Below are 27,450 nucleotides of genomic sequence, written 5' to 3' on the forward strand. Positions count from 1 at the left end.
GGAAAGCCTCATTATGAAGATTGCTAAGATGTTAAATTTCCTGTTCTGAGTATTGAAAGATAAGGGCTTTATTTAATCAGAAGCATTATATTTATACCAATTAGATATTTAAAAAGGGGGAGGGGTTCTAGGACTGATGATTGGCTCTTGTAAGATAGATTCTTTCACAATTATTGTGGGGTCATTTTCCCTCCAAGGCAACACAGAAGATGTACACATTGTGTTAGTAAGAACTGTTGTTCGAATGAAGTATTGCACCTGTTTTATCATACACCCAAAAGCCATATTTGCTATCTCCCATACTGTTTGTGATATTGATATACTCATTCTGGTATCTCTGCTCCATTGAGCAACTGGCTAAAACAATGTCCAGAATTGTTATCTAGCAAGACATGCGAACAGAATATCAGGATGAAGAAAAATAGGGTAAAAGATGGTGAAAGCAAATGGACACTTTGGCACTGTATTCAGAAACACAATTCATCCAAAAAGTAAGAGGACAAGTAGACTGCAAGAAACTCATGTTAGAAAAGGATTCTATCAAGACATGATAAATGTCAAGTGAAAATGGCATCATAAGCATTCAAAACAAAGCACACAGAGTAAATACTAATTCCCTCTGCAAATTGCAAATAATACTGCTAATTTTTTCAATTTTTTAAGCTACTTCTTTGAAATTAACCTGAATGGCTGCAAGTCAGCCATATTCACTCACTTGGAATGGGACTTTCTTGGACCATGTGATATTCCAGTGAGGTAAATGAGTAATTTATACTCTTGTAAATGTGGCTCTCCTCCTGAGATTCAGAGAACTGGTCATCTTTTTAAAATCAATGAAAATCAATGCAAAATGGAAATTATAAAAACTTCATTAAAATTTGGGAACCATTAACGTCCTTTTGTCATGATTGATGCCATTTTTCTAATATTTCTATATTTAATATGTAAGATAAGGGTGGGGTGGGGAGAGGATTTCTATTATATGAAAAATAACATTACTAGAGGGATTTCAGGATGGGAGAGGGAGGGTTATATTTGCAATTATAAGATATAACGTTAAGATGTACAAGTGGTTAAATCTATGTTATTGTGTTGCAATTTTTTACACTTAATGAAAGTTTTAAAATGAATAAAGAATTATAAAAAAATAAATAAAATCAATGACTTCAGAATATTTTTCTTATATGATAGAAATAACTACTGACATATTGTGTATACACTGAAATATATAGAGAGAAATCAGATGCCATTTAACTTTAATTGAGTTAGCCCATGGCAGTCAGTGGTTATAAGGCCACTAACAGCTGCAGGCTGAATTAGACTTAGATATTCAATATCAGGCAATGTATGGACACTGGCATTGACTACCTGGGTCCTCAATAGACTCAGAAGTTACATAACATAATACTTTATTTATATACTGCAAAATGCCTTTTAGTTCGTTGCGGTCACAGAAACGTAGATACAACAAAGAAGAAAAATTTTTAACATTAGAAATTGAATAGAACCATTTGAATGCAATACTGAGGCACAAGGAATTTCCCTGTCTGTCCCAGATTGGGATCACAATATAAGCTAAAGTGCCGCAGAAGTAATGTAATAGAGAGAGAGAAAAAAAAGGATCTCTGAACAAAACCTGTATCAAAAAGCAGAAGAATAAAAATACCTGGGAGGGAAGTTATGTGTATACAGTGTCAGTATCTGAATACCTCAAGGACTGCTTTTTGTGCAGTCCTATCTTCCCATTTAGGTGTGCAGGTATTGGCACAGAATACTGTTGGAGCTCGCATATCTTCTGGACCTGCCCTGACTTCACCCACAGACTGTCTTGGTATTAACTGGACAGTGTTACAGCAGTCAGAGGGAATATTCAGCGGCACTTTTCTGTCAAATGCTACTGAATATCCCCTTGAGGCCCACTGATTGAGGCTTAGCTGTTTAAACCTTCTACAGGCATGTCCGTAGAGAACTATGTGCGTGCAGTGCAGCCGCACACGGTGCAAAGGGAGGCAGGGGCTCCAAAACTGAGGCCTGTTCATTGCTTTCTTTGCTTGACTGTGACTCAGTGGGCAAGACAGGAGCTCAAGGGGGGGTGTTGCATAGGGAACATTTCCAGCTTGGGACAGTTCTGCCTGCATGTATAACATGGATATTTAAAGTTACAGTGGAACCTTGGTTTACGAGCATAGTTCGTTCCAGAAGTATGCTCGTAAACCAAATTGCTCATATATCAAAGTGAGTTTCCCCATAGGAATGAATGGAAACTCACTTGATATGTTCCCCCTCCTCAAGGCCACAGGCGCTGCTCCATACCCCCTCCCCCGTGATCCGGCATCCCCCCCTGCGATCCTACATCCCCCGCCGAACACCCAAATAACATCCCTTACCCCGATTTGGCACCGGCACCAGCACCAAAGCACAGGACATGTCGGTGCCGGTGCCCAAAGATCCTCCCTTTGGGCTGGGCTGGGCTGGGCTGGACTGACCATCGGAGATCCTCCCTCTTGGCTGGGCTGGGCTGGACTGGGCCTTGAGCATTGCGCATGCTGAAGGCCTTCTGGTCTCGCTCTCTCCGAGATTCTCAGAGTTAGGAGGCTCTAAATGGTTCAGTGCTAACTGCTATCTCAGTACTACGTACTAAGGGAACTTATAACATGGGACCTGTATGAAAAATGCAGGGAATGCCCCCAAGAGGTGGCCATGTTAAATTTGGTGCTACCATGAGGTAAAATCTTGTGTTAAAGCCACTTTAACTACAACTTTTACTGCAGTTTAACAAAAGGTCCCCTTAATTTCAAATACTCTAAAAAGTTGTGTCTGTGGGGGTTTAATTAAGCCACAAAGCAATTTTAAAAGTTTCATATTCAATAGTAACCTGGAAGTCAAAGTAGAAAACTATGATTGCTGTCTTTCTCCCTCTCCTCGCAACAAACTCTGTTAACTTACTTGTAGTAATATAATCTGATTAATTTTCTGCTCTTTGGTATGAAGATCCAGCTGGCTGTACAAGTTTAAGATGTCGTCCACATACTGACTGCTCAGGCTCCCTTGAAGAGCTGTACTGTCTGCTCTACTTCCTTCTTCATCAAAATCCTCCTCCTCTTCTAGTGTAACTTTTGGCTGAATCTCAACAATCTCCTTTCGAGCCTTGAACATTAAAAAAAAAGAATTGTATTGTATAATTAAATATATGAATGTTATATGATATGTTCCTTTAAATTAATTGAGAAGGGGTGGGTGGGAAGGGATTTAAATTTTTTATCTATGTATGATGATAAGAGAAAGTATTTTTAAGTGTTGCTGTAAATGTTTGTTAAGGAAGTACCGTATTTTCACGCATATAACGCGCGCGTTATACGCGTTTTTACCTACCGCGCATACCCCTCGCGCGTTATACGCGTGAGCGCGGTATACAAAAATTTTTTTTACATAGTTCCCACCCCGCCCGACGCCCGATTCACCCCCCCAGCAGGACCGCTCGCACCCCCACCCCGAACGACCGCTCGCACGCGCTCCCACCCGCACCCGCTTCCACGATCGGAGCAAGAGGGAGCCCAAGCCCTCTTGCCCGGCCGACTCCCCAACTCCCCGACAATATCGGGCCAGGAGGGAGCCCAAACCCTCCTGGCCACGGCGACCCCCTACCCCCACCCCGCACTACATTACGGGCAGGAGGGATCCCAGGCCCTCCTGCCCTCGACGCAAAGCCCCCTCCCTCCAACGACCGCCCCCCCCCAAGAACCTCCGACCGCCCCCCCAGCCGACCCGCGACCCCCCTGGCCGACCCCCACAACACCCCCACCCCCCTTCCCCGTACCTTTGGTAGTTGGCCGGACAGACGGGAGCCAAACCCGCCTGTCTGGCAGGCAGCCAACGACGGAATGAGGCCGGATTGGCCCATCCGTCCCAAAGCTCCGCCTACTGGTGGGGCCTAAGGCGCGTGGGCCAATCAGAATAGGCCCTGGAGCCTTAGGTCCCACCTGGGGGCGCGGCCTGAGGCAGTGCACGGAAAGTCAGGGCGGGTGAACGGAGAGTCGGGACAGCGCACGGAGAGTCGGGGCAGTGCACGGAAAGTCAGGGCGGGTGAACGGAGAGTCGGGACAGCGCACGGAGAGGCGGGGCAGTGCACGGAAAGTCAGGGAGGGTGAACGGAGAGTCGGGACAGCGCACAGAGAGGCAGGGCAGTGCACGGAAAGTCAGGGAGGGTGAACGGAGAGTCGGGACAGCGCACGGAGAGTCGGGGAGGGCGAAAGGAGAGTCGAGGTGGCCAGAGGAGAGTCGGGGCGGGCGAAAGGACAGTTGGGCTGCATGCGCGGTATACCCGTGAGCGCGGTATACAAATGTTTTTGTACATAAAATCGTGGTTTCTGCGCGCTATACCCGTGTGCGCGTTTTACACAGGTGCGCGTTATCTGCGTGAAAATATGGTAATCTTGTACACTTGTGTAAGTTTTAAAAATGAATAAAGAAGTAAAAAAAAAAAAAAAAGAATTGTCAGGATGGCAACTGTATCAAAAAGCTGCTCAATTTGTATCAGGGTAGATCTAGGGTAATTATTCAGATTGATAACTGAGAAATTACACTGAGATAAAAAAAGTTTCCTCTATAATCCTTCCCATCATAAAATTCCTATGATATGGCCTCCAGCTCCATTTCAATCAGTTCTAAGCTTGTTATATTGTTATGATATGGGGTGCTGATATTCTAACTCCCTAATAAAAGATTCAAAGTGAATTACAGATGACAGAAAGAAAATAAAGGCAGTTACACATATTATTAACTTAGAAGATAAGTTCTAAACAGATAAGTTTTAAGAGATTTACAAAAGATAATGTAAGAATTCAAAGTTCTCAAATTGCTAGGCAAATTTGGATCAACTTATAACAAAGAGAATGTGCATGTAGAGACCTTCCTCACTGGCCCTGTCATGCAGGGCCACCTCAGCTATATGTCAAGCTACCAGAAGTTGGATTGTAGGGGGAAGACAACTCAGGAAGGAGGACAGGTTTAGTGAGGACTGATGGCCTTGGACAACATGGGGATGTTGTTTCAGATAAGATACTTTGCTTTCTCTGAAGAGAAGCAGAATATATAGTGCTGAGAAACAGTTTGGGAACCCTCTAGAATGGTCTGTATTTTAGCACCCAAGTTTGTCTGTAAAGCCCCTTCCCTTGTTTAAAGCAGATTGAAAACCCATCTTTTTGATATAGCTTTCAATCCTTAACACTACTCCTATGCCCTCTAACCCAGCCCACTGATTAACCGTTCCCCTTACCTGTATCCATCTCATCCTGTTTGTCTCTCTTGCCTGTTTAGATTGTAAGCTCTTTCGAGCAGGGACTGTTTTTCTTACTCTTTCTTACTCTTCCTCTTTCTGACTCTGTACAGCGCTACGTGTGTCTGGTAGCACTATATACCATATTTGCCGGCGTATAAGACGACTTTTCAGTACCTTAAAATCCTCCCCAAAGTCGGGGGTCGTCTTATACGCCGGGTACTGTTTACATGCCCTTACTTTACATTAGAGAGCTGCACGGGGATGCCCCTAGGGTCGCGGGGATCCCGTGGGGACGCCCCCTAGGGTCGCGGGGCTCCTGCGGGGCTGGATGTACTCAGTCTTCTGGATGTATGCGGCTCTTCTTCTCCCTACCTTCTCTGCTTGCAGCACAGAGCCGAACGGAAGTCTTCCCGACGTCAGCGCTGACGTCGGAGGGGAGGGAGGGCTTAAACAAAGCTTAAACAAAGCCCTCCCTCCCTCCGACGTCAGCGCTGACGTAGGGAAGACTTCCGTTCGGCTCTGTGCTGCAGGCAGAGCAGATAAGGAGAAGGAGAGTAGCCTCGCGGTTCGAGTGGCTACCAAGGGAGAGGGGCGGCCCGCCCCGCCCCGCCCCGGTTGCAGCACAACCGGCCAGGTTCCCTTACTTTTGTGGCACTTCCCCGACCGACCGATAACAGCCCGGGTCCGACAATCCTCCCTGCCCTGTAGCCGCGAATCTAAATTACCTTCTTACAGCAGCTGTAAGAAGGTAATTTAGATTCGCGGTTAAGGGCAGGGAGGTTTGTCGGACCGGGGCTGTTGTCGGTCATTCGGGGAAGTGCCACAAAAGTAAGGGGACCTGGCCGGCTGTGCTGCACCCGGGGCGGTAGAGAAGGAGGGGGGGAGAAGGACGCTGAAAGGCCATGGTGAAGACAGGAGGGGGGGCGGGAAGGACTCTGAAAGCACTTGAAGACAGAGGAGGGAGAAGGAGGCTGAAAGCACATGGGGGAATACAAAGGGGTGGAGAAGGACGCTGAAAGGACATGGGGAAGATGGGGGGGAGAAGGACACAAAGGAAATGAGGAAGAGAGAGTAGGGAGAAGACGCTGGCAGGGAAGAAGACAGATGCCAGACTATGGGGGGAGCAGAGAGAAGAAGATGGGTGCCAGACCAATTTGGAAGGGGGAAGAAAGGGAGAGGCACAGTAACAGAGCAAATGGAAGATGCAGAAGGAAGAGAGATAGTGGATGGAAGGAATTGAATGAGAACATGAGGAAAGCAGAAACCAGGCAACAAAGGTAGGAAAAGAATTCTATTTCTTTTTTTTTTTTTTTGCTTCAGGATAAAGTAGTATATTAGTTGTGTTGATAAAAATTTATAAACATTAGAGGCTCTGGTATAAACCCGTTTACAAAGTATGTATTCTTCCCAATTAATATTTTCAAATTAATAAAGTCTTTTTGCTTATTTGTAAATGGGTTTCTACCAGAGCCTTTAATTCAGTAGCATAATTAAATGAAATAACTATTTCTGAAGTTTATAGGGACGGGCGGGGACGGAGGGGATTCCTCGCGGGGACGGGTGGGGATGGAGGGGATTCCTCGCGGGGACGGGTGGGAACGGAGGGATTCCTCACGGGGACGGGTGGGGACGGGTGGGATTCCTTGTGGGGACGGGTGGGACTTTGGCAGGGACGGGTGGGGACGGGTGGGATTTCTGTCCCCGCGCAACTCTCTACTTTACATGCCCTAACATCTCCTTCCTTACCTTACGGTGCTTACGGTACTAGTAAACCTGCCGGGACATCAGCGGGGCCATGGCGGGACATCAGTGTGACAAGGGTGCCAGCTCCTTCATCCTGCGCAGCGGGAAGCAGCGGCGCTCTGGCCCCACCCCTTTTCTCTTTACTACGTCTCTCGCACATGCGGCCGTGTGTGGAGTCTAGCCCTTAAGGAAGTTGCGGGGGCGAACAGGAGGCTTTTGAAGGCTTTTAAAGGGAAACTGTCATGCCAGCAAACTTGCTAGGGACTTGCCCGGCACTTGCTCTCTCCCTCTATGTGTTATCTTCCTTCTATCATTGACAGTTTCAGTTTGGTTAACAGTTTAGAAAACAAATAGCATGGCAGCTCCCATGGGTTTATTGTTCTATTCAGCTTTAGTGAATTAATTAAAATTGTTGAAATAAATTCTGATGTTCTTTTAAGTTTTATTTGTTGTGCAGAAGATGTGCGGAAGAAGGGGTAGTCTTATACGGCGAGTATATAACAAACTCTATATTTTAACTGTAAAAGTTGGGGGGTCGTCTTATACGCCCAGTCGTCTTATACGCCGGCAAATACGGTAAATATTTAATAGTAGTAGTAGTACAATTTATACACAAAAGATGATAGATCCTAATTAATCTTTGTCTTAGTTATTTATTCATTGAGCTATCTTCATGCATAACAGTGCCAGTGAGGAACTCATACATGCACAGTAATCCATACCTGAAATCTCTGTTAAAGTTTAGAGTTTGTTACTGATCACACACACTGGCCTCCATTAGATGGCATCACCCAACAGTATGATGACTCAGTGAAAATACCTGTTAAAAGTGCAGTCCACACAGATGTCTAATAAATTAACTGAGTGCCCTCAGGATGGGTCCCAAAGTAGAGTAGACACACCGGATAGTGTGAATAACATGAAGAAAGACCTGGCGAGGCTTGAAGAATAGTCTGAAATTTGGCAGCTAAAATTTAATGCTAAGAAATGCAAGGTCATGCATTTGGGCTGCAAAAACCCAAAGGAACGGTACAGTTTAGGGGGTGAAGAACTTATGTGAATGACAGAAGAGCGGGACTTGGGTGTGATTGTATGTGATAATCTTAAGGTGGCCAAACAGGTTGAAAAAGTGACATTGAAAGCTAGAAGGATGCTAGGGTGAATAGGGAGAGTTATGGCCAGTAAGAAAAGGAGGAATTTATGTCCCTATATAAGACTTTGGTGAGACCTCATTTAGAATATTGTGTACCATTCTGGAGGCCCCTCCTTAAAGATATAAAAAGGATGGCGTTGGTCCAGAGAAAGGCTACTAAAATGGTGCATGGTCTTCATCATAAGGTGTATGGGGACAGATTTAAAGATCTCAATCTAAGGTGAGAGAGGGGAGATATGATAAAGACATAAGTCTCTTTCATTTGAAAGGAAGCTCTGGAATGAGAGGACATAGGATGAAGTTATAGGCTCAGGAGTAATCTAAGGGAATACGTTTTTACAGAAAGGGTGGTAGATGCGTGGAACAGTCTCCCAGAAGAGGTGGTGGAGACAGAGACTGTGTCTGGATTCAAGAAAGCCTGGGATAGTCACGTGGGATCTCTTAGAGAAAGGAAGAGCTGACTGGCTGGGCTACTTGGCCTTTATCTGCCATCATGTTTCTATGTAACAACTGAAGTCTGTGTTGTATCATTCTCTTTAATTTTTGAAAAAAGATCTTCAACTTTTTCTCTGAAAAGCTCATGGTTTGTGGAAGGAGCATTGGCTAATTTATCATGTACATCTTCCTGGATTTCAGAGGTGCGAAGCAGTTCTAGATTCTGTATCATAAGAGTCAAGAGAAGATCTGATTAGGTACTTAGTGCATTCGTGGAAGTCTTGGGCAGTCATTTGTACTGAGATAGATTGGTCCACTTTATCAATAATCTCATACAGGTACTGCGATATTAAGAACTGATGAGAAGTAATTCTGGCTGCAAGCATGGCATTTTGAAAAACATTTTTTGTTACTGTATCTAGGAGTTTGCAATCCTTGCTTGGTGGGACATTTGAATAGGAATGTGAACTTTTAGAATGCTTGAGAGCAGACTCAACAACTACTGACTGATGGTGAGACAATTGAAGTTTGTTGTGCCCCAATGCTTGTTGGACTATGTATTCTTTTGGAAGTGTGAGGTGTTGTTCAAGAAGATGTTCGTGGATAGGAAAGTGCTACCAAAGATTTAGGTGCTTCTAGGTATTTAAGAGCTTAAAAGTAGTTGCTTCATGGATCAGGTTTGTCAGTCATAGTTAGTCAATTGTTTAGCTATTTTTTTGTAAAAATGAAGGATAAGTCACATCTTCTGGAGGGCAAGGGACCTTACGATGGACTTGGTGTTTGAAGAGAAGACAAAGAAAGTAGAGCCCATAAAGTAGATGGTATTGATGGTAGTAGAACTGCTTTAGAAGATTAGTTAGTAGATGATTGTAATCCATATTGTGCTGAAAGAAATTGCCTCCAAACTTCAGTAAAAGTAGGATGAGGCTGAGGCTGAGGCAGAGTAAGCACTTTCTCAGGTACCTGAGGTTGAGAAGACAGGCTGTGTCCAGATAGTGCAGGAGGAGATGGAGATATGTGTTTTACTTTTGCCAAACACTTTCTCATCTTAGGAGAGGGAGATGTATTAGGCTGCATTTGTAGATTAATTTGTGATGGTAAAGGTGAAGAACCTTCCCATGAGATAGCCCTATGATAAGGGGGCAGAGATGAGAACTCCCTGGAGCTTTGGCAGTAATTGTGGCTGGTGGAAGAATGTCATTTACCTCGGGTAAGAAAGCAGGGCTGGAGCCATGGTGATGTCGCCAGTGCTGGAGCTTACTTGCAGTGTGGTGTCACAGTGATTTAGAGTTGTGGCGCATAGACAAGGCAGAAGCACAGTATTGTGGAGAGGTGTGGCAGCCAGGAGATGTGCCACTGCAGCACTGGGGAAAGGGAATGGAACTTGTATTCCATACCAGCAAACGAAGTAGTGAGTGGTTGCGGGAGTAGAGGTACACTGATAGGGTTAACACCTGCCAAAACAGTAGATGACGAATGAGCAGTTAGAAAGCTCAAACTACTTCTGGTTTGGGTAGAGGTTAATTCATGGAGTTGAAGCTTCAACTTAGGGGTGTAAAGTCAGTTGAGCACAATGCTCACAGTGTGAGGAATCGTGAGAAGAGCGCAAGCACAATATGCATTTTTCATGAAAGTCTCTAACAGACATTCTGCTAGAGCAGGAGATAAATTTTTTGAAACCAGGTTTTTTGTCCATTTTGAAAATTAAAGCTGTGAAGTCAAATTCAATTGTGAAGAAGTTTGAAGTAAGGTCGAATAGGTTACCAACTGCCGTAGCGGTTGAACTGAACACATTCAAATGGGCAACTCAAGGTGAGAACTGCACATGCTCAGAAGCCTGATTTAAAGGTCTTCTGCAGTGGCATAGGGAGGGGAGGGGAGCTGGGGGTGGTGGGGTTGTACTGCCCCAAGTGCCGTTTTAGTGAGGGTGCCAACACCTCTCAGCCCCCCACACCATGCATATGCCCTCCTTTCTCCCCATCCAGTACCTCTTTAAATCTTTGCCAGCAAGAGCAACTTCTCCAGCCTACTGCTCATGCCAGTCTGGCTCCCATCTAAAATAACTTCCTAGTTGCGGGGCCAGGAATGACGTCAGAGGGAAAGTCAACGCAGGTGTAAGCAGCCCGCCAGAGAAGCTGCTCGCGTTAGCAAAGATTTATAAAGGTACGGGGGAAAATGAGGGCACAAGTGTGGCATGGGGGCAAGGAAGGAGTGGGCGGGTTGGTGAAGGAGCAGGGGGTGGGGTGGAGAGGAGGACATGGGGGTGCCACAGCCCTGGGAGCCTCCTACCCTCACTACACCACTGGTTTTCTGAGTTTTGTGGCAAGAGCTGCTTGATGTCGTCAGCTGTGACATCACCCACATGTGTGACTATTGTTAATCCTACATGGAGAAGGCTTGGAGCCAGTATGAGCAAGGGGAAAAAGTTGCAGCTCATTGTCAGCAAAGACCTAAATGATTTAAAGGTACAGGGGGAAAAGGAATGGAGTTAAGTGACTTTCTGAATTCCCTTACGGGAGACAGGGAAAGATGTCAGAAAGGGAGACAGCAGGAGCTGGGTTGTCATGCCCACCCTCTTTGGACTCAGGCCCACCCAAAATTGGGTATCTGGATACACCTCTAGTATACATGTGTAGAAATAAATGCACAGATATATGTGATATGTGTATAGGTCAGGGGTAGGGAACTCTGGTCCTCGAGAGCCGTATTCTAGTCGGATTTTCAGGATTTCCCCAATGAATATGCATTGAAAGCAGTGCATGCAAATAGATCTCATGCATATTCATTGGGGAAATCCTGAAAACCTGACTGGAATACGGCTCTCGAGGAATGGAGTTCCTTACCCCTGGTATAGGTATTCTGATGGGACTGCTAAGCATGTGTTTTATAACATACACAAAAAGAACTCCCATTCCTTCTGGAACATATATACATAAATATACTTCTGCCTCAGAGGAGGTTTAACTGTGTGGATGATTTTGGACCAGATGTTTTATAGAGGCAGACAAGTTAAGTTATCTTTTCAAAATAGGAGCTATGCATATGCCTGTGTGCCAGCCCTGTACCAAAAAGTATAAAATTTCCCTTCTAGGCCTACATTTATTAATATGCAGAAAATGGGGCCTATGTCAAATAAAATGTGTTCATGCACTAACATCTTTTATTAAATATGAAATCAGTGAAAATCATAATGAAAATTCCCATGAGAGATTTGGGCTGCAGAGAACAACAGAACCCTGCTGCTGTTCAATTGATATAGAACATTTCTCACTGTGTGGCCCTTTTACTAAACCACAGTAGAAAATGGCCTTAGCGCCAGTTCTCACGAGTCCCGTGAGAATTGGCAACAGCCATTCAGGGAGTGGCGCAGGGCTGGGCAGGAGCTCGAAAAGCTCACTCCTGCTGGGTGCGCTGCTGGCCATGAGATCTGAGACAGCCATCCAGGGAGTGAGGGGCTCAGCACAGGGCAGGAGCACAGATAGCTCAAACTTGCTCGATATGCCACTGGACTACCAGGGATTCAAAAAGGTGAAAAAAGGTACGGATGAGGGGGTAAAAAAAATTATACAATCGGCTGGGACGGGAGACAGGAGGGATCTCTCCTGTCCCGGCCTACCACTAAACCACCAGAGAGGGACAGGTGACAGGGCAGGAAGGTGGGACAGGGTACAGAGCCTGGCAGGGAGTAAGGGGGGCTAGGTTCAGAGCCTGTCAGGGATTGAAAGGGGCTGGGTTCAGAGCCTGGCAGGGAGGGGGCTGGCTGCATAGCCTGGTAAGGCAGGGAGGGCAGTGGCCTGAGTATAGAGCCTGGTAGGGAAGGGGGCTGGGTTCAGAGCCTTGCAGGGCACAGAGGTGCCCTGGTGCAGAACCTGGCAACGAGGGGGGCTGGGTGCAGAGCCTGGCAGGGGACAGCGTGAGGAAGAGTAGACTGGGTGCAGATCCTGGCAGGTCAAAGCACTTGAATATTAAGCCCCCCGTCATATTCAAGTCAACCATTTTTCCTCCATTTTGGGGGGAAAATTGGGGGGTCTCCACTTATATTCGGATCAACTTATATTCGAGTATATACAGTAATTAATTAATGCACAGCAACTGAAACCCCCCCTCCCCACAGAATCCCTTACCATCCTATTTAGGAGGTACTAAGGGCTTTTGTGCATAAACCAGTTAGTATGCAGTAATGTCAGCATTCTCACTGATTGTCAGTGTGCTCACTGGTTTATGTTTCCAACTGATTTTCCACCTATGACATGCCCCATGCAATATAAATAAATAAATAGTACACGAATACCACATAGAAATAGCAAAACTAATGCAGGATACTTCAATGCATCCTTCTTAAGGCCATTTTTGCTATATTAATCATGCATTACACTTAACACAGTTTAGTAAAAGGGCCCCTATATTAGGCCCAATCAAACAGAACTGCAAAGTTTATCTGTTTTACTGAATAAATAGTAAATTCTAAATTTCAGTTCTCAATATTTAGGGGGGGGGGGAGGATAAAGGGACCAGAATTACTGAAGCTTTAGGGCCTGTTTTACAAAGCTGCGCGGCAAGAGCCCCGAAGCCCTTTAAATCTCTATGGGCTTTGGGGCCGTTACCGCGCTGCAGTCGCTAGCACGGCTTTGTAAAACAGGCCCTTAGTTCTGTGGCTAAAGATGTCATTCACTAATGCAATAAAAATTACTCTACTTTAAGATCAACGTTCTCAATCTTCTTGAACTTCAGAGATCTCTCAATGTCATCCACTTCTTTCTGAGTACGCTCTTTCAGAGGATAATTCTTCACCTCATAGCCTGTGTGGAAGGCCTTGAATGTAAATGATAAAAATAAATGAGTAGCTTCAGATTAAGGAAGAATCAGCTTTGCTATTCTATGACATATTGCCACACCTTAAAAATCCTGCATTTACAAATCCAAATGTCTCTTCCCATTGATATTAAAAGCTATTCCATTCTGTTTGTTTTGGAAATAATTTAATAACCCTGTAGAAAAATTTCTCATACAATAAGAAAGTCATTCTATAAAGGGCACCCCAAATTGGGTGCAGATACCAGATAGACACCCAAAATATTTACTGTAGTTAGAACATAAGAACAGCCATACTGGGTCAGACCAATGGTCCATCTAGCCCAGAATCCTATTTCCACAGTGGCCAATCCAGGTCACAAGTACCTGGCAAAAACTCAAATAGCAGCAACATTCCATGCTACCGATCCCACGGCAAGCAGTGGGTGCCAGTGATTTCATTAACAAGCACTTAACTGGCACTAATTATGATTTGGGCGCCAATCTGGCTGCACGTTTATTCTGTACCAATGGGTGCCTAAATTGGATTGAGTGCAACTCAAAAGGGGCCATGGGTATGGGAGGATCAGAAGTCATCATAAAGCATGCATGCAATGTTACAGAATAGTGGGGATCTGCACAAAATTTGTATTCCCAAGTTGCATATCAGGATTTACACCATTTCACCTGGCATAAGTTCTCACATGCAAAGTTGAATGTAATGTAATGTAATTTATTTCTTATATACCGCTAAATTCCGTTAGGATTCTAAGCGGTTTACAGAAAATAGACAATAGGGTGCATTAAAATTATAAGTAAGATAGGTACTTAGAAATTCCCTTACTGTCCCGAAGGCTCACAATCTAACTAAAGTACCTGGGAATGTGGAATTTGGAAGTCAATGCTATTCCTTGTGACATGTGGGTTATGTTCATCTTCCAGCAGGTGGAGATAGGGAACCAAACTGAGCTCTGTCAAATAGGATGGTAATCTTCCTGATCATCCAGTATTTTCTATCTCCAGTAGGTAGATGGATGGTTTCTCACACACTCCTGATTTCATCTTGAGTGCTCCTGTTCTGGGTTTCCCAGGTCAGTAGAACCTGAAGGCACCTAGACTCAGTGCTAGCCTAGCATAGGGGCACACCTTGTGATGTCAGGTACCTTATCCTCCCTCATCTCCTCTGAATCCTTCCACAGCCTTCTTCCTGGCTGGTAGGGGTGCGTTGCACCTCAGCAACACCATAAGAGGCTGAAGTGTTATAGCTAGGATCTTCATCAGTGTCTGTTTGGGAGGTATTTTGGTCTCTAAGAGTTTTCAGCAGGGCATTTGTTTAGGCATTCAATTCTCTAAACTTTGGGGGGAATGGGTGGCTATTGCATCGTGTGTCTGGGGTGGGGGGAGGCATGCTATTGGGCACCAATTTTCTTTCCCTGTCTCCCTTCCAGTGAGGCCCTGCCCTATGAGAGTGCTTTTACTGCCTTTGTTTCATGCAGGGGGCTGTCCTTTGGCCTTTGTTTGTATCTGCAAGCTTATTGAATGGACATGTGTTAGTCTTGTGGTGGTTGCCTGGAGGCTTCATAGGGTGGCAAGTTTTGGTTTGCAACAAGCCTTCTACTGCTACTATTCATCATATCTATATTGTTATTAGACATACACATTATAGGCTGGTACCTCTTCTTAAGGGGCTCTCTATCTAAGCCTATTGCTAATTTTAGCTTGGCCTCTGGATGGTGATCCAGATAGGCCTTTATCAGGATCTTCTATGTTTCATCTGTAGCTGGGACTATAGAGATAGGCAGGAGATGTTAAAAAAAAAAAAATTTAATTAGGTCCCTGGGTTTGCTTTCTGGATGTTTAACCTAATTCCAGGGCTCATCCAGCATTTATCCTTTCTTTAGTGAAGTTCTTGCATCTTTTAATTCAGATGTATTTGTCTCTCAGACCTTCTGGATTGATGTTGCTCTAGCATGTGCCTATTCTGTTTGAGTCAGGCAGGTTGCCTCTTTTGGCTCTAAAGCTCTTTTCTTTGGTATCCCTAGGCTTCTTGGCAGGCATTGCTGCCTGTTTTCCTTCACCTTCAACGTGGGAACTTGTATTTGCGGGCATATGCATTCAACATCATTCGATTTGGCTCAGAGGCAGTATTACTTACTTATTTGCTGGTAGGAATGGATTAGGCCATGGTTTGTTGGTTACTGCAGTTTTCATGGTTATCCTAAGTTGGGCTCCATCTCCCTGCAGCCCTTTCAGCTTTAAGGTTTTGGGCTGCAGGGGTGGCCAGTGCAACTGCTAGGCCTCTGAGGCTAGCATGCCTCTCTGTGTCTCTTGCATGGGCAGAGATCTCTCACCCTTGAGTACTACAGCAGCATGGCATCTCTACATGGCAGCTCAGTTCTGTCTCTGCATGGAATGAGCAGTGGTAGGAAGCAGCGTACAGCTCTGTTTCTGAGGTAGAGTGTAACTGAGTGTTTAGAGAGGGTACATGGTACCGGATCTGTGTCTAAGCCTATGGATCCCTATCTGGAGGTTTAGTGTGCTGCTGTTCCTTGTTCTACTCCATCACTGGATGAGGAACATGTGCTCAGTTCCATTTGTGAAGGTTGAGCACAGTTCCACTTCTAGGGGGATACAAGACTCCTTTTTGGCTGTGGAGCACACTCCTGTCACTGATGAAAAGTGTAGTTACTTCTCTGGAGGTCACACTTGGGTCCACCTTTGGATGTAGCAAGTAGCACCTATTTGGGATGAAAGGCACTGTTTCTTCTCTGGTTGGGGAGCACAGCCCCATTGTTGGACAGGGAGATACATAGCTCCTGCTCTGGTGGTAGAGCTTGGTTCCATCTTTGAATGTGGGACACTGTGTCTTGTCGGTGCTGATAAGCCCTAGCTCCTTGGAGGAGCTCAGTCTGGGCATAACTTCATCTCAGCCTAGTTGGCAATAGGCATGACTACACATTTGGCTATTGGCCTTCCAGCCTGTTGGGTGCTGTTTCCTACTTAGGTTACATGCCTTCTTGGCCTGTGGAGTTCAGCTCTGTCACTTCTTGTTGTGCTTGCCTCTTTTGCCCAGAGAGCTCATTGCCGCCTTTGATGTTTCATTTGTGCTTCAGTTCTGGCCAATGACCAATGCTCCTTTTGGGACCGTGGAGCGCTTCCTTGCATGCCTCTGTGGCTTTGCTGTTAGTCTGAATATATGAATTGTGGATCATGTTGTCATCAGCCCTGTAAATAGCACACAGCACCATTTCTGGCTGAGTGACTGTTCCATCTTTCTGCTAGGGTCTTTTCTAATTGGGGATTCAGCTTCCTCTATGACTGGTTTGCACACTACCTCTATTGAGGCTACACGGCTTCACATAAGGACATAGAAACATAGAAAAAAGCGGCAGAAAAGTGCTATAGCCCACCAAGTCTGCCCATTCCAAGTATCCCCCCCTGAATTCACTCCCTTAAAGATCCCACGTGAGTATCCCATTTTCTCTTAAAATCCGCCACGCTACTGGCCTCAATCACCTGCAGTGGGAGTCTGTTCCAATGATCCACCACTCTTTCTGTGAAGAAGTACTTCCTGGAGTCGCCATGAAATTTTCCTCCCCTGATTTTCAATGGATGCCCTCTGGTGGTCGAGGGTCCCATGAGCCAGAAGATATCATCCTCCGACTCTATACGTCCCGTGATGTACTTATACGTTTCAATCATGTCTCCCCATTCTCTTCTTTCCTCAAGTGAGTATAGTTGCAATTTTTTTAGTCTTTCTTCGTACGTGAGATCCTTGAGCCCCAAGACCATCCTGGTGGCCGTTCGCTGAACCGACTCGATCCTCAGCACGTCCTTTCGGTAGTGTGGTTTCCAAAATTGAACACAGTACTCCAAGTGAGGCCGCACCATGGATCTGTACAACGGCATCATGACTTCAGGTCTCCTGCTGACAAAATCTCTGCGGATACACCCCATCATTTGTCTTGCCCTGGAGGAGGCCTTCTCCACTTGATTGGCAGCCTTCATGTCTTCACTAATGATCACCCCTAGATCGCGTTCCGCCGTGGTCCTAACCAAGGTCTCCCCATTTAGTACATAAGTTCTACACGGGTTTCTCTTACCCAAGTGCATTATCTTGCATTTTTTAGCATTGAAGCCTAGCTGCCAAGTAGCTGACCATCTTTCTAACAGCAGTAGGTCGTGTGTCATCTACTGCGCGACTCGGCTCCCCCTTATAAGGGAGAGCCGCGGAGATCGTTACCCACGCCGGAGCAAACTACCCTTTGTGAGTAGTTTGCCTTTTCTTTTGATTTAGATCTAACTTACTTTGTTATCAGCGGAGGAGGGAAGGCTTGGGCTGAGCAGGCAGCGCGGGGTAAGGCGAGAGGTAGCTCCGCCCACCCCCTGCGCATCATCTACTGCGCGACTCGGCTCCCCCTTATAAGGGAGAGCTGCGGAGATCGTTACCCACGCCGGAGCAAACTACCCTTTGTGAGTAGTTTGCCTTTTCTTTTGATTTAGATCTAACTTACTTTGTTATCAGCGGAGGAGGGAAGGCTTGGGCTGAGCAGGCAGCGCGGGGTAAGGCGAGAGGTAGCTCCGCCCACCCCTGCGCGTCATCTACTGCGCGACTCAGCTCCCCCTTATAAGGGGGAGGGCCACCGGCGCGCAGCCATTCGGCGCGCGGCGAAGGCGAGCGGCAAAGGCGCCTGCCTTAGCGAGAGCGCCTTTGCGAAGACGCCTTAAGAAGGAGCCAGGAAGCAAGGTAGGACGACTCACATAACACACTGGTACAGAGGTTTCACACAAAAAGCACAGGAAGCTCGAAGGAAGAGCAGGTATGAGCACCCACGGAAGCCAGACGATGTGCTTTCCAGTCTTCTGCATCGGCTGCAGTATGTATGACTACCTCCCCTCAGGGACTACGTCATACATTTGCAGTCGGTGCAGGGAGCTGGAAAGCCTGAAACAACAAGTCTGGTTGCTGGAGGGAACTGTGAAGGAACTAGAAAAGCTTCTCATCAAAAAAGAGGAAAAGCGCAAGCAGAAGGGGTTGCTTGTGGAGTCATGCACTAGTGAAATGATTGAGGAATTGGAGAGATACATCGAAGATGCCCACCAGCAGATTGTAGAGACCCCAGGGCTTGTGATCAGCAACCAAACAGCCCAAGAGGATGGAATAATTGATGCAGAGAGAGGCACCAATTCAATCAACACAGACGGTAGGTCATATGAGGATGGGCCACAGAAGGAAGAAGATAGGACTTACACCGTGGATACGGACTTAAGACCCCCGAGGAACTCCCAGCTAAAGAAGATTGGGATTATAGTTGGAGACTCCATCATAAGAAATGTGGATAGCCACATTGCAGGAGGAAGAGAAGATAGACTGGTCACCTGCCTGCCTGGAGCAAGAGTCAAAGATGTGGCTAGCAGGATCACCAGGATTATAGAAGGAGCAGGAGGAAAGGATACTGCAGTACTTATTCACATGGGAACCAACGACGTTAGTGGACGGAAATACGACAGGGAAGAAATAACGGATCAGCTCCGCTCACTCGGAAGGCTATTGAAGGTCAGGGAGGTGAAGGTGTCTTTCTCAGAAATCCTGCCGGTACCGAGAGCGGACGCAAGGAGGCAGGAGGAACTGAGAGCTGGATGAGGCGATGGTGCGAAGAAGAGGATTTTGACTTCGTAAGAAATTGGGCAACATTCTGGGGTTGAAGCAGGTACTATAGAAAGGATGGCCTACACCTCACCAAACAGGGAGCGAGAGTCCTGGCGGAGAACATGAAGAAGTCCATTGAGAAGGCTTTAAACTAAAGATTAGGGGAAAGGGGAAAGCCGACAGTCGACATCCCGTCGATGGCCCGGACACTGGGATATCCCGAGGAGGACACTTCAACCAACCGGGTAGTTATAGGGCAAGAACACGACGATACTACATGTGGCAATGAAACTGATCAAATGGTTACGAAAAAGGATGTGAGGACCACTAAATCCAAGAAATTAGAACAAATTAGAACAGAACTTAAATGTATGTACGCAAATGCTAGAAGCTTAGGAAACAAAATGGACGAACTGGAAGAATTAGCAAAAAGAAAACAACTGGATATCATAGGAATAACAGAAACATGGTGGAACGAAGAAAATGTATGGGACACAGCATTGCAAGGTTATAAACTATACAGAAGAGATAGGATTGGGCAAAAAGGAGGAGTCTACCGTTTAGCCAATCCCCCACCCATGTAGTTAGGGTGTCTCCTAATCCCATCGATTTCAGCTTGTTCAATAACCTTCGGTGAGGGACGCTATCAAATGCTTTACTGAAGTCCAAATATGCCACGTCCAGTGCTCTCCGGCATCCAGTTGTCTAGTAACCCAGTCAAAAAAGCTAATCAGATTAGATTGGTATGATCTACCCTGGGTGAACCCGTGTTGTTGTGGATCACGTAGGTTTTCTTCGTCTAGGATTGTGTCAAGATTCCGTTTGATCAGTGTTTCCATGAGTTTACACACTATAGATGTGAGACTCACTGGTCTGTAGTTTGCTGTCTCTGTCCTGCAGCCCTTTTTGTGGAGTGGGATTACGTTGGCGGTTTTCCAGTCCAAGGGGACCCTTCCTGTGCATAGAGAAAGATTGAAAAGAACAGATAATGGTTCTGCCAGGACTTCACTTAACTCCCTGAGCACCCTGGGGTGTAGGTTGTCCGGCCCCATTGCTTTGTTTACTTTGAGTCTTGATAGTTCGTTGTAGACGTTACTGGGCGTAAATTCGAAATCTTTAAACGGGTCTTTCTGGTTATCTCCCATCTGAAACTGTGGACCAGCTCCCGGTGCTTCACGGGTGAACACTGAACAGAAGTAGTCGTTTAGTAGTTCTGCCTTGTCAGAATCTGATTCCGATTGCTTCAGACGTTCTATCCCATCTTTGTTCCTTTTCCTGTCACTAATATAGCTAAAGAAAGATTTATCCCCTTTCTTAATTTTCCATGCTAGCTCTTCCTCCATTCGGAGTTTGGCCTCTCTGACTACTTTTTTGACAGTTTTAGATCTGTCTAGATAGTCCTCCTTCGCCCCCTGTTTTCCTAAATGTTTGTAGGTGATATATGCATCTTTTTTCTGCTTAACTAGGTCTGAAATTTCTTTACTGAACCATTGGGGTTTTTTGTTTCTCCTGCGTTTACTTGCTGTCTTTATGTATCGGTTTGTTGCTTCGTGTAGGATGGACATAGCACATCTCTAGTTCTGTTGGTACAGTGCAGTTTCCTTTTCATGGAGCACAATTTAGGTTTATGTTTGAGTGTGGTGCCCAATTTTATTTCTGTCTGTCTGGCGTGGCTCAGCCTCTGGAGGTGGAATACATCTAAAATCTATAAGTTTAGCACAAGTCCATCTCTGCTGGGAAGTGTGTCTCCACCTGGAATTTCTGATTGGGGAGTACATTGCTGCCTATATATCTGGCATAGCTGCATTTCTAAGACTGAGCACTACATCTCCTGTCTATCTGGCCTAGCTCCATCTCTGCCTGTACAGGCATCTCCACCTCCCAGTTGGGGTCAGTACAACGTAGCTCCATTGGTAAATGTGGAGTACTGTACTTCTCTTTCTGCCTGTACAGCAGGGGTGTCAAACTCAAATCACATAAGGGACCGAAATCTAAACGCAGGCTAAGTCGTGGGCCAGATTTTTTATTAAGATACTTGCCCCCTCCTTTACTGACGTGCAGTGTGGGCTCTAGCGCCGGTGGTGGCTCCGATGCTCACAGGACTTATGTGAGCATCGGATCAATTGCCAACGCCGGTGCCAAAACCCATGCTGCGTGCCAGCAAAGGAGGGGGGGTTAGTCTTAGTAGGGATGCAATTTCTCCAACCCCACACCGGCTACAAAATAAATAAAAAAGACTTTTCCTCTCTTTTAGGTCCTAGTTCACGCTTGCTGTCTAACACCAGCTCTGGCAGGATACATATTTCAAATTTGACATATTGTAATCACAAAATAGCAAATAAAATTATTTTTTCTACCTTTTGTTGTCTGGTCATTTTGCTTTTGGTCCAAGTTTCTCTTTCTGATTTTGTCTATCTTCTAATACTCTTTCCAGTGTCTGCTGTCCATTTTTTTTCTCCTCTTACATTACATTAGTGATTTCTATTCCACCAATACCTTGTGGTTCAAGGCGGATTATATAAAAATTTTCAGAGATTACATAAAAGTTTACAGGAATAGCATAAGAGATGTCATAAGAGTTACATAAAAATTACCAAAGAGTTGTCAAGATCTTAAGGTGATAAATGTTGGGTAATAAGAATTACCAAAGAGTTGTCGAGATCTTAAGGTGGTAAGTGTTGGGTAAATAGAGGCATTTTAGCATTAGTTGGGTAGTTAGAAGCATATTAGAGTATATTAAGGTTATAGAGTGGGTAGGTGGGGCTTGGGTAGGAACTGGTCGTGTTAGATAGGTTTTATGTGTTTTTTGAAGAGTAGGGTTTTAGTATCTTTCTTGAAGGTTTTGTAGTCTGTAGTCTTCTCTCTTGCTCCAGTCCCTGTCTCCAACATATTGATTTTCCTTTTCAACTTTTCTCCTTTTTTCTTTTCTGCCTCTGTCCACTCAAATCTTGCCTTCTTTCTCATCCTTCTCTTTCTTAAATTTTCAGCTACCTATCAATTGTCCATCTTCTCTTATTCTGTAGCTCTCCCAATTCCCATCTCATTCCTTTCCCAGCATCCTATTTCCTTCTATCTCGCCTCCTCTCTCCTCTTGGTCCAACATTTTGCTCTCTATGTAGCACTGCTCCATCTATGGAAGTAGAGCATAACTCCAACCCTCTGTACATTGAAATTTTATGTGTATTGTAGTATAAACTATAAATAAAATATGATGCCATGTTATGTTATAACGCCAACTCTCTCTACAGCACTGCTCTGTCTCTGAATATAGAGCGTAACTCTGCCTTTCTATACAGCATGGCTCCTTCTCTGGCAGTAGAGCACAACTCTGCCTCTCTATACAGCACAGCTACATCTCTGGATGTAGAGTGCAAATACTCCTGTCTAGGTGGCATAGATTCATCTCGGAATGGAGAATGCCAGCGCACCTATCTGTGCAACATTGCTCCATTGCCATGAATAGAACATGCCTTCGGGCTCTTCAGCAGTCTGAGCTTCACTTCAGGCTCAAGAGCATGGTCTCGATTTGGTTTCCAGGCCATGACCCAGGGCTGTTAAGGCACACGGCTCTCTGGTGGGAAGTCATCTGCTGTATGATTGCGTGCCATCTTTGATTGCAGACTTACATCTCCCTTGGCACCTTTGCTGGAGTGGTTCAGTCTTTTGCAATTTGCTCCCTCTGCCTCAGTGGCAGGGGTGAGGTATTCTCTCTGTTGGGTTGTTAGGGGGGGTGGTTTACCTACCCTATGGTTAGGCTGTCTCTTGGTTTTCAAGCTCCATATATAAGCTGACTCAGTATTGTCTTTAGGTCATTGCTTTCTCCTTATTTCTTTGTTATCCCGCCCTTTTAAGGATTGACTGCTTTGCTGGATTCATCTGCTGCTGATAACAAGGAGAAATTATGTTTTACCTGATAATTTTCTTTCCTTTAGTCACAACAGATGAATTCAGAGTCCCACCCTGGAACATTATGGTATCAATGAGTACATTCTTGTCGGATTTGTTTATCAGGGCTGTGAGGAAGGGGCTCTTTGCCTTAAGGTATTCCTTGATTGTCGTCCTGCTTTGTTATGAGAAATACTGGATAACAAGGGAGCTTACCATCCTATATGACAGAGCTCAGTTTGGTTCTCTGTCTCCACCTGCTGGTGGATAGACATAATCCACACATCTCTAGATTCATCTGCTTTGACTAAAGAAAAGAAAATTATTAAGTAAGATATAATGTCTTCTTCTATAAAGAGTGCTCATTCTAGAGTGTCTATTTTTATCAGTGTCATTTATAGAAATTCCCCAAAATGAATAGTACTATGCCCAAAATTACCTTCCTTCATATCAAAAGATGTACTAGGATGTTTGCTCTGTGACTAGCTAATTCCTAGTTTCTTAAATGGGAAAAAACATAAAATTGCTTTTTACCTTGACTGCACGCCCTTTTACAGTCATAGAATCCCAGCATTCCTGTTTGATGACCTCACGTAAGTAGCGTTTGGCTAGATTATCCATTTCAATTTCCTTTCTCACCTTTGAGGGGGAAAGAAAGATAATTTAGTGAAATTTGAATCTGGCATTCAGTTATCTTTCATCTCTTCGGCTAAGCAATCCAGTAATAATAATAATAACTTTATTTTTCTATACCGCCATAGTTGTGAGACTTCTAGGCGGTTTAGATTGAAGAGAGCTGGACAGTCAACGAGTTACAATATGCAGAGATAAGAGAAATACAGTATGCAGAAACTTAAAAAGGCAGCAAAATACAATATACAGATAAATAACAGATGTTAGAAATATTAGACTTATACACTGAAGTGGACATATTTGTAATATTAGAAATTGATTTAGTGTTTTGTGTAGATACTTTTTAGGTGATATTTCTATCGAATAAGGCAGTTTTTATGGATTTTCTAAAGATGTCAGGGACACGGCAGAGGAAATTAGGCCAGTAGAAGACCGCGAAGCAGCGTGTTTACTGTGCCTGGGACGCTGCTGGAGCTGTGAGGTTTGTAGGCCATCTAGCGGTGGGAGGGTCGGCTGGGAGGGTCAACGGGGGTTTCTGGTGTGCCGGGTAGGGTCGGCGGGGGGGGGGGGGGGGGAGTCGCGGCATGTTACCTGCCGCCGGTCCTTAGACGTGCGCATGCGTACTCTTACCTGCCACAGCCCGACAGATCAGGGATCAGGGAATACAGGGTAAGAGTGTGCATGCGCGCGTCTAAGGACCGGTGGAACTAATTTACTACCACCCCCCCTTTCACAAAACCCTAGAACTAGTTTTGTAAAAGGGGGAGGGTTAACGAGGCCAACACTGTCCTTATTTTGGGTTTTTGATGATCAGATTTTTGCACACTTCTGCTCAGTCTATGTTGGAATTCCAGTCCTGAGTTTTATTTTGAGTTTTCTTTCTTTCACTTAATTATTTTCATCTGTTTTGTTTGGACAAAGGCAATCTTTTGCCTCCCTGCACTTTTTCAAGCAAGCACCTTTTCTCTCGGTGATGGGATAATCACACGCTAGACGCCAGCGCACCGACAATCCAGCGCCGACAATTCGGTGCAAGATAGAAGCGCGGGGTGAAACCCCTCACATTATAGAGAAAATGGAACTTTTCCTGAAAAAAATCAGAAAAAGTTCCGTTTTCTCTATAATGGAGGTTTCCAACCCCCCCGAACCCCCCTTTAACAGCAGCGCAAACACTAACCAATAAAGTGGGGGAGTTGCCACCCCAAACCCCCCCGTCGGAGCTCTTTAAAAATAACTTTTTCCCCCGCGCGCTTCTGTCTTGCGCCGAACTGTCGGCGCGCTGGCGTCTTGCGCGCCACTGACTATGAACCTTTTCTCTCTGAGCTGTATCCACAACAAAAAGCCTCCAGTGATCTGCATCAATCAGATCTTCAAAATATTTTGGAATCAGAAACTGCAAAACAAGGAAACCATAACTACAATCTGAGTTCAAGTTCCTATCTTTAATTTAAATTAGCTATAAATTAATTTTTTTTTTTTTTTTAATTCTTTATTCATTTTTGAATCTTACATCTAGTGAATTATACATAATAAAAACAATTCTCACATATCACTTGTATTTACGATATTCTTGTAAGATAAAATAAATACCCCCCTTTTTATCAATATTCCTATTTCCATATGATATACATTCCCCATCCCAACCCAAATATAGACTACCCATGTGCTAAGATATCTGATCATTAGAGTAACTAGTCAATGGTCCCCATATTTTTTAAAATTATGAAGATTCCCTTGTTGTAACGCTATCATGTGGCAAACTGAATTCCACCAAAATGTATAATTTAATTTAGTATAATCTTTCCAATTTTGAGTAATTTGTTGCCACAATTTTGGTCTTGGAGATTAAGGTCTACAAAGTCAGCATCTATGAGTCAAACGTGGCTGTTTTTGTTACATCGAGTTTTATGGACCCCTACACGTTTACAAAAGATAGATAGCACCAGATCCAATAGATGCTGGCATTGTAGATTAGAAGTTGGGACGTTAGATCATTTAATTTATTTTTGTCCCTGTGTAAATGCTTTTTGGAAACTTATTTGGCCACAAATTAATAAATTATTAGAAAACCATGTAGGACTCTCATATGACACTATATTATTTGGTACAGCAATGAGAACTCAGAGTCCGATTTCTGCAAATAATAACAAATTATTATTAGCTATAAATTTCTGATATTCTGCTGAATCACTCTCTGCATTACAACTTCCAAATAATTTCACATAGCCATTTGATTTAATCTCCAGTGAACAGAAGTGCCTCTTTAGATATTAGATGCTGGACTTTAAAAACTATTTTACCTTGTTTCATGAAACTATTTCAGCAAGTTTACCAAGAAAACTAAAGTTTATGAAATTTTGAAATACCAACATTTGAAATCCTGTGGAAAGCATTTCTTTCTGATCACATTCTAGAGGGCCGTTAAGCCTAAGCACCCTACTGATTTCTTAAGTGCCTTTCACCAGTTCTATCTGCTTTGGCCCAAAGCAATCAGAGACATTAGAAATAAAAGTATTTTTAACCTTCTTCCAAGTACATCTGAAGAGAGTCAGTGGAACTGCCTCTCCCACCTCCCACTGGGAAACAAGCAAGACATCTGAGCAGCCCCTGACCCACCAAACCTGCCAATTGAAGCCTCCAAACAACTGCAGCAGCCCAAAAAAGCATCAGAGGAGTGGAGAGAGTCAAGGCTGGCATGGGAAAATTGCTCTGCCCCCCTGACACTGACATCATTTGCGGCACCTGCAGTAACCATCTTCCAGAGCACCAGGAAGCAGTTAGGATGTAAGGGTAACCACACATCCACCAACAGCTGCCTGTTGAAACCCCCATATGACTGCAGCAGCCCAAAAAGCATTAGAGGAGCGGAGAGTCAAGACTGGCATAGGAGAATCACTCTGTCCTCCCCATGCTGACGTCACTCACGATGCCCACTCAGATACAATTATACCTACAGGATATAGTGAATCAACCTTTGAACGTGAACCAGCTCAGATACAATTACAGCATCTAAACAAATTTACCTGCTATAGGATATTAATCTTTGAATGTGAGTTCACTCAAATACCCACCCAATCTATCTTCCACAGTGAACTAATCAAAATGAGTTGATATCTCTTAACAATTCTTTGCCTACTGATCATCACCAGATGAACCAAAGACTACTCCACCTCTCCCAATGGTAGATCAAAAAACCCCTCAGAACATACAATCCCATCGTAGAGTCACCCTATGATAAACTGTGCCAATCACATGCACTGGGTAATCCCAACACTCGTTGGACCCCCCACCCAGGCACAGAAATCATATCACAAAGCCAAACTCATACAACCTAATAAGAATCCCAACCACTTATACTAATGAAGTCGTTTTCCCTTTAATCCCATGTAGATATGTTAACACGAGATCAGTGGTCAACAAGACTAAAATCATAAAAGATTTGCTTGATGAATTACAACCCGGCTTACTGGGCATGAGCAGGGACTCTCGCCTTCTGAGGCTCCTCCTCTTGCCTTGCCAGTTTTGACTCTAGCTGATGAAGATACATAGATGAATAAATGTTTGTGGGGATGGTGGGAGGGAAAGTGTGGCTGCATTCTCCTGCTGTCTATGGAGAAAGCACAGTTACTTACCATAACAGGAGTTATCCAGGGACAGCAGGCAGCTATTCTCACATGTGGGTGACGTCATCCACGGAGCCCAGATGCGGACAGCCTCGTAAGCAGAATTGCTTGTAGAAAACTCAGAAGTTTTGAGTCTGCTGCACTGCGCATGTGCGGGTGCCTTTCCGCCCAGCACAGGGTGCGTCTCCTCAGTTCAAATAGCTAGCAGAGAAGCCAACCAGGGGATGTGGGTGAGTTGTGAGAATATCTGCATGCTGTC

At 44.7% G+C, this 27,450-nt stretch overlaps 1 protein-coding gene across 3 annotated transcripts in view; it reads right to left on the reverse strand.

Moving 5' to 3' along the window:
• Positions 1-27,450, reverse strand: part of CFAP43 (cilia and flagella associated protein 43) — a 387,888-nt gene that overhangs the window by 135,761 nt on the left and 224,677 nt on the right. For all 3 annotated transcript variants that reach the window (XM_033942773.1, XM_033942772.1, XM_033942771.1), the window contains exons 21-23: positions 23,470-23,574; positions 13,305-13,421; positions 2,947-3,147 (exon numbers count right to left, since the gene is read on the reverse strand). In XM_033942773.1, coding sequence (XP_033798664.1) covers positions 2,947-3,147; positions 13,305-13,421; positions 23,470-23,574 — 423 coding nt within the window. The remainder of the gene's footprint in view (positions 1-2,946; positions 3,148-13,304; positions 13,422-23,469; positions 23,575-27,450) is intronic.

Source organism: Geotrypetes seraphini, chromosome 4 (assembly GCF_902459505.1).
Source record: "Geotrypetes seraphini chromosome 4, aGeoSer1.1, whole genome shotgun sequence".
NCBI lineage: Eukaryota > Metazoa > Chordata > Amphibia > Gymnophiona > Dermophiidae > Geotrypetes > Geotrypetes seraphini.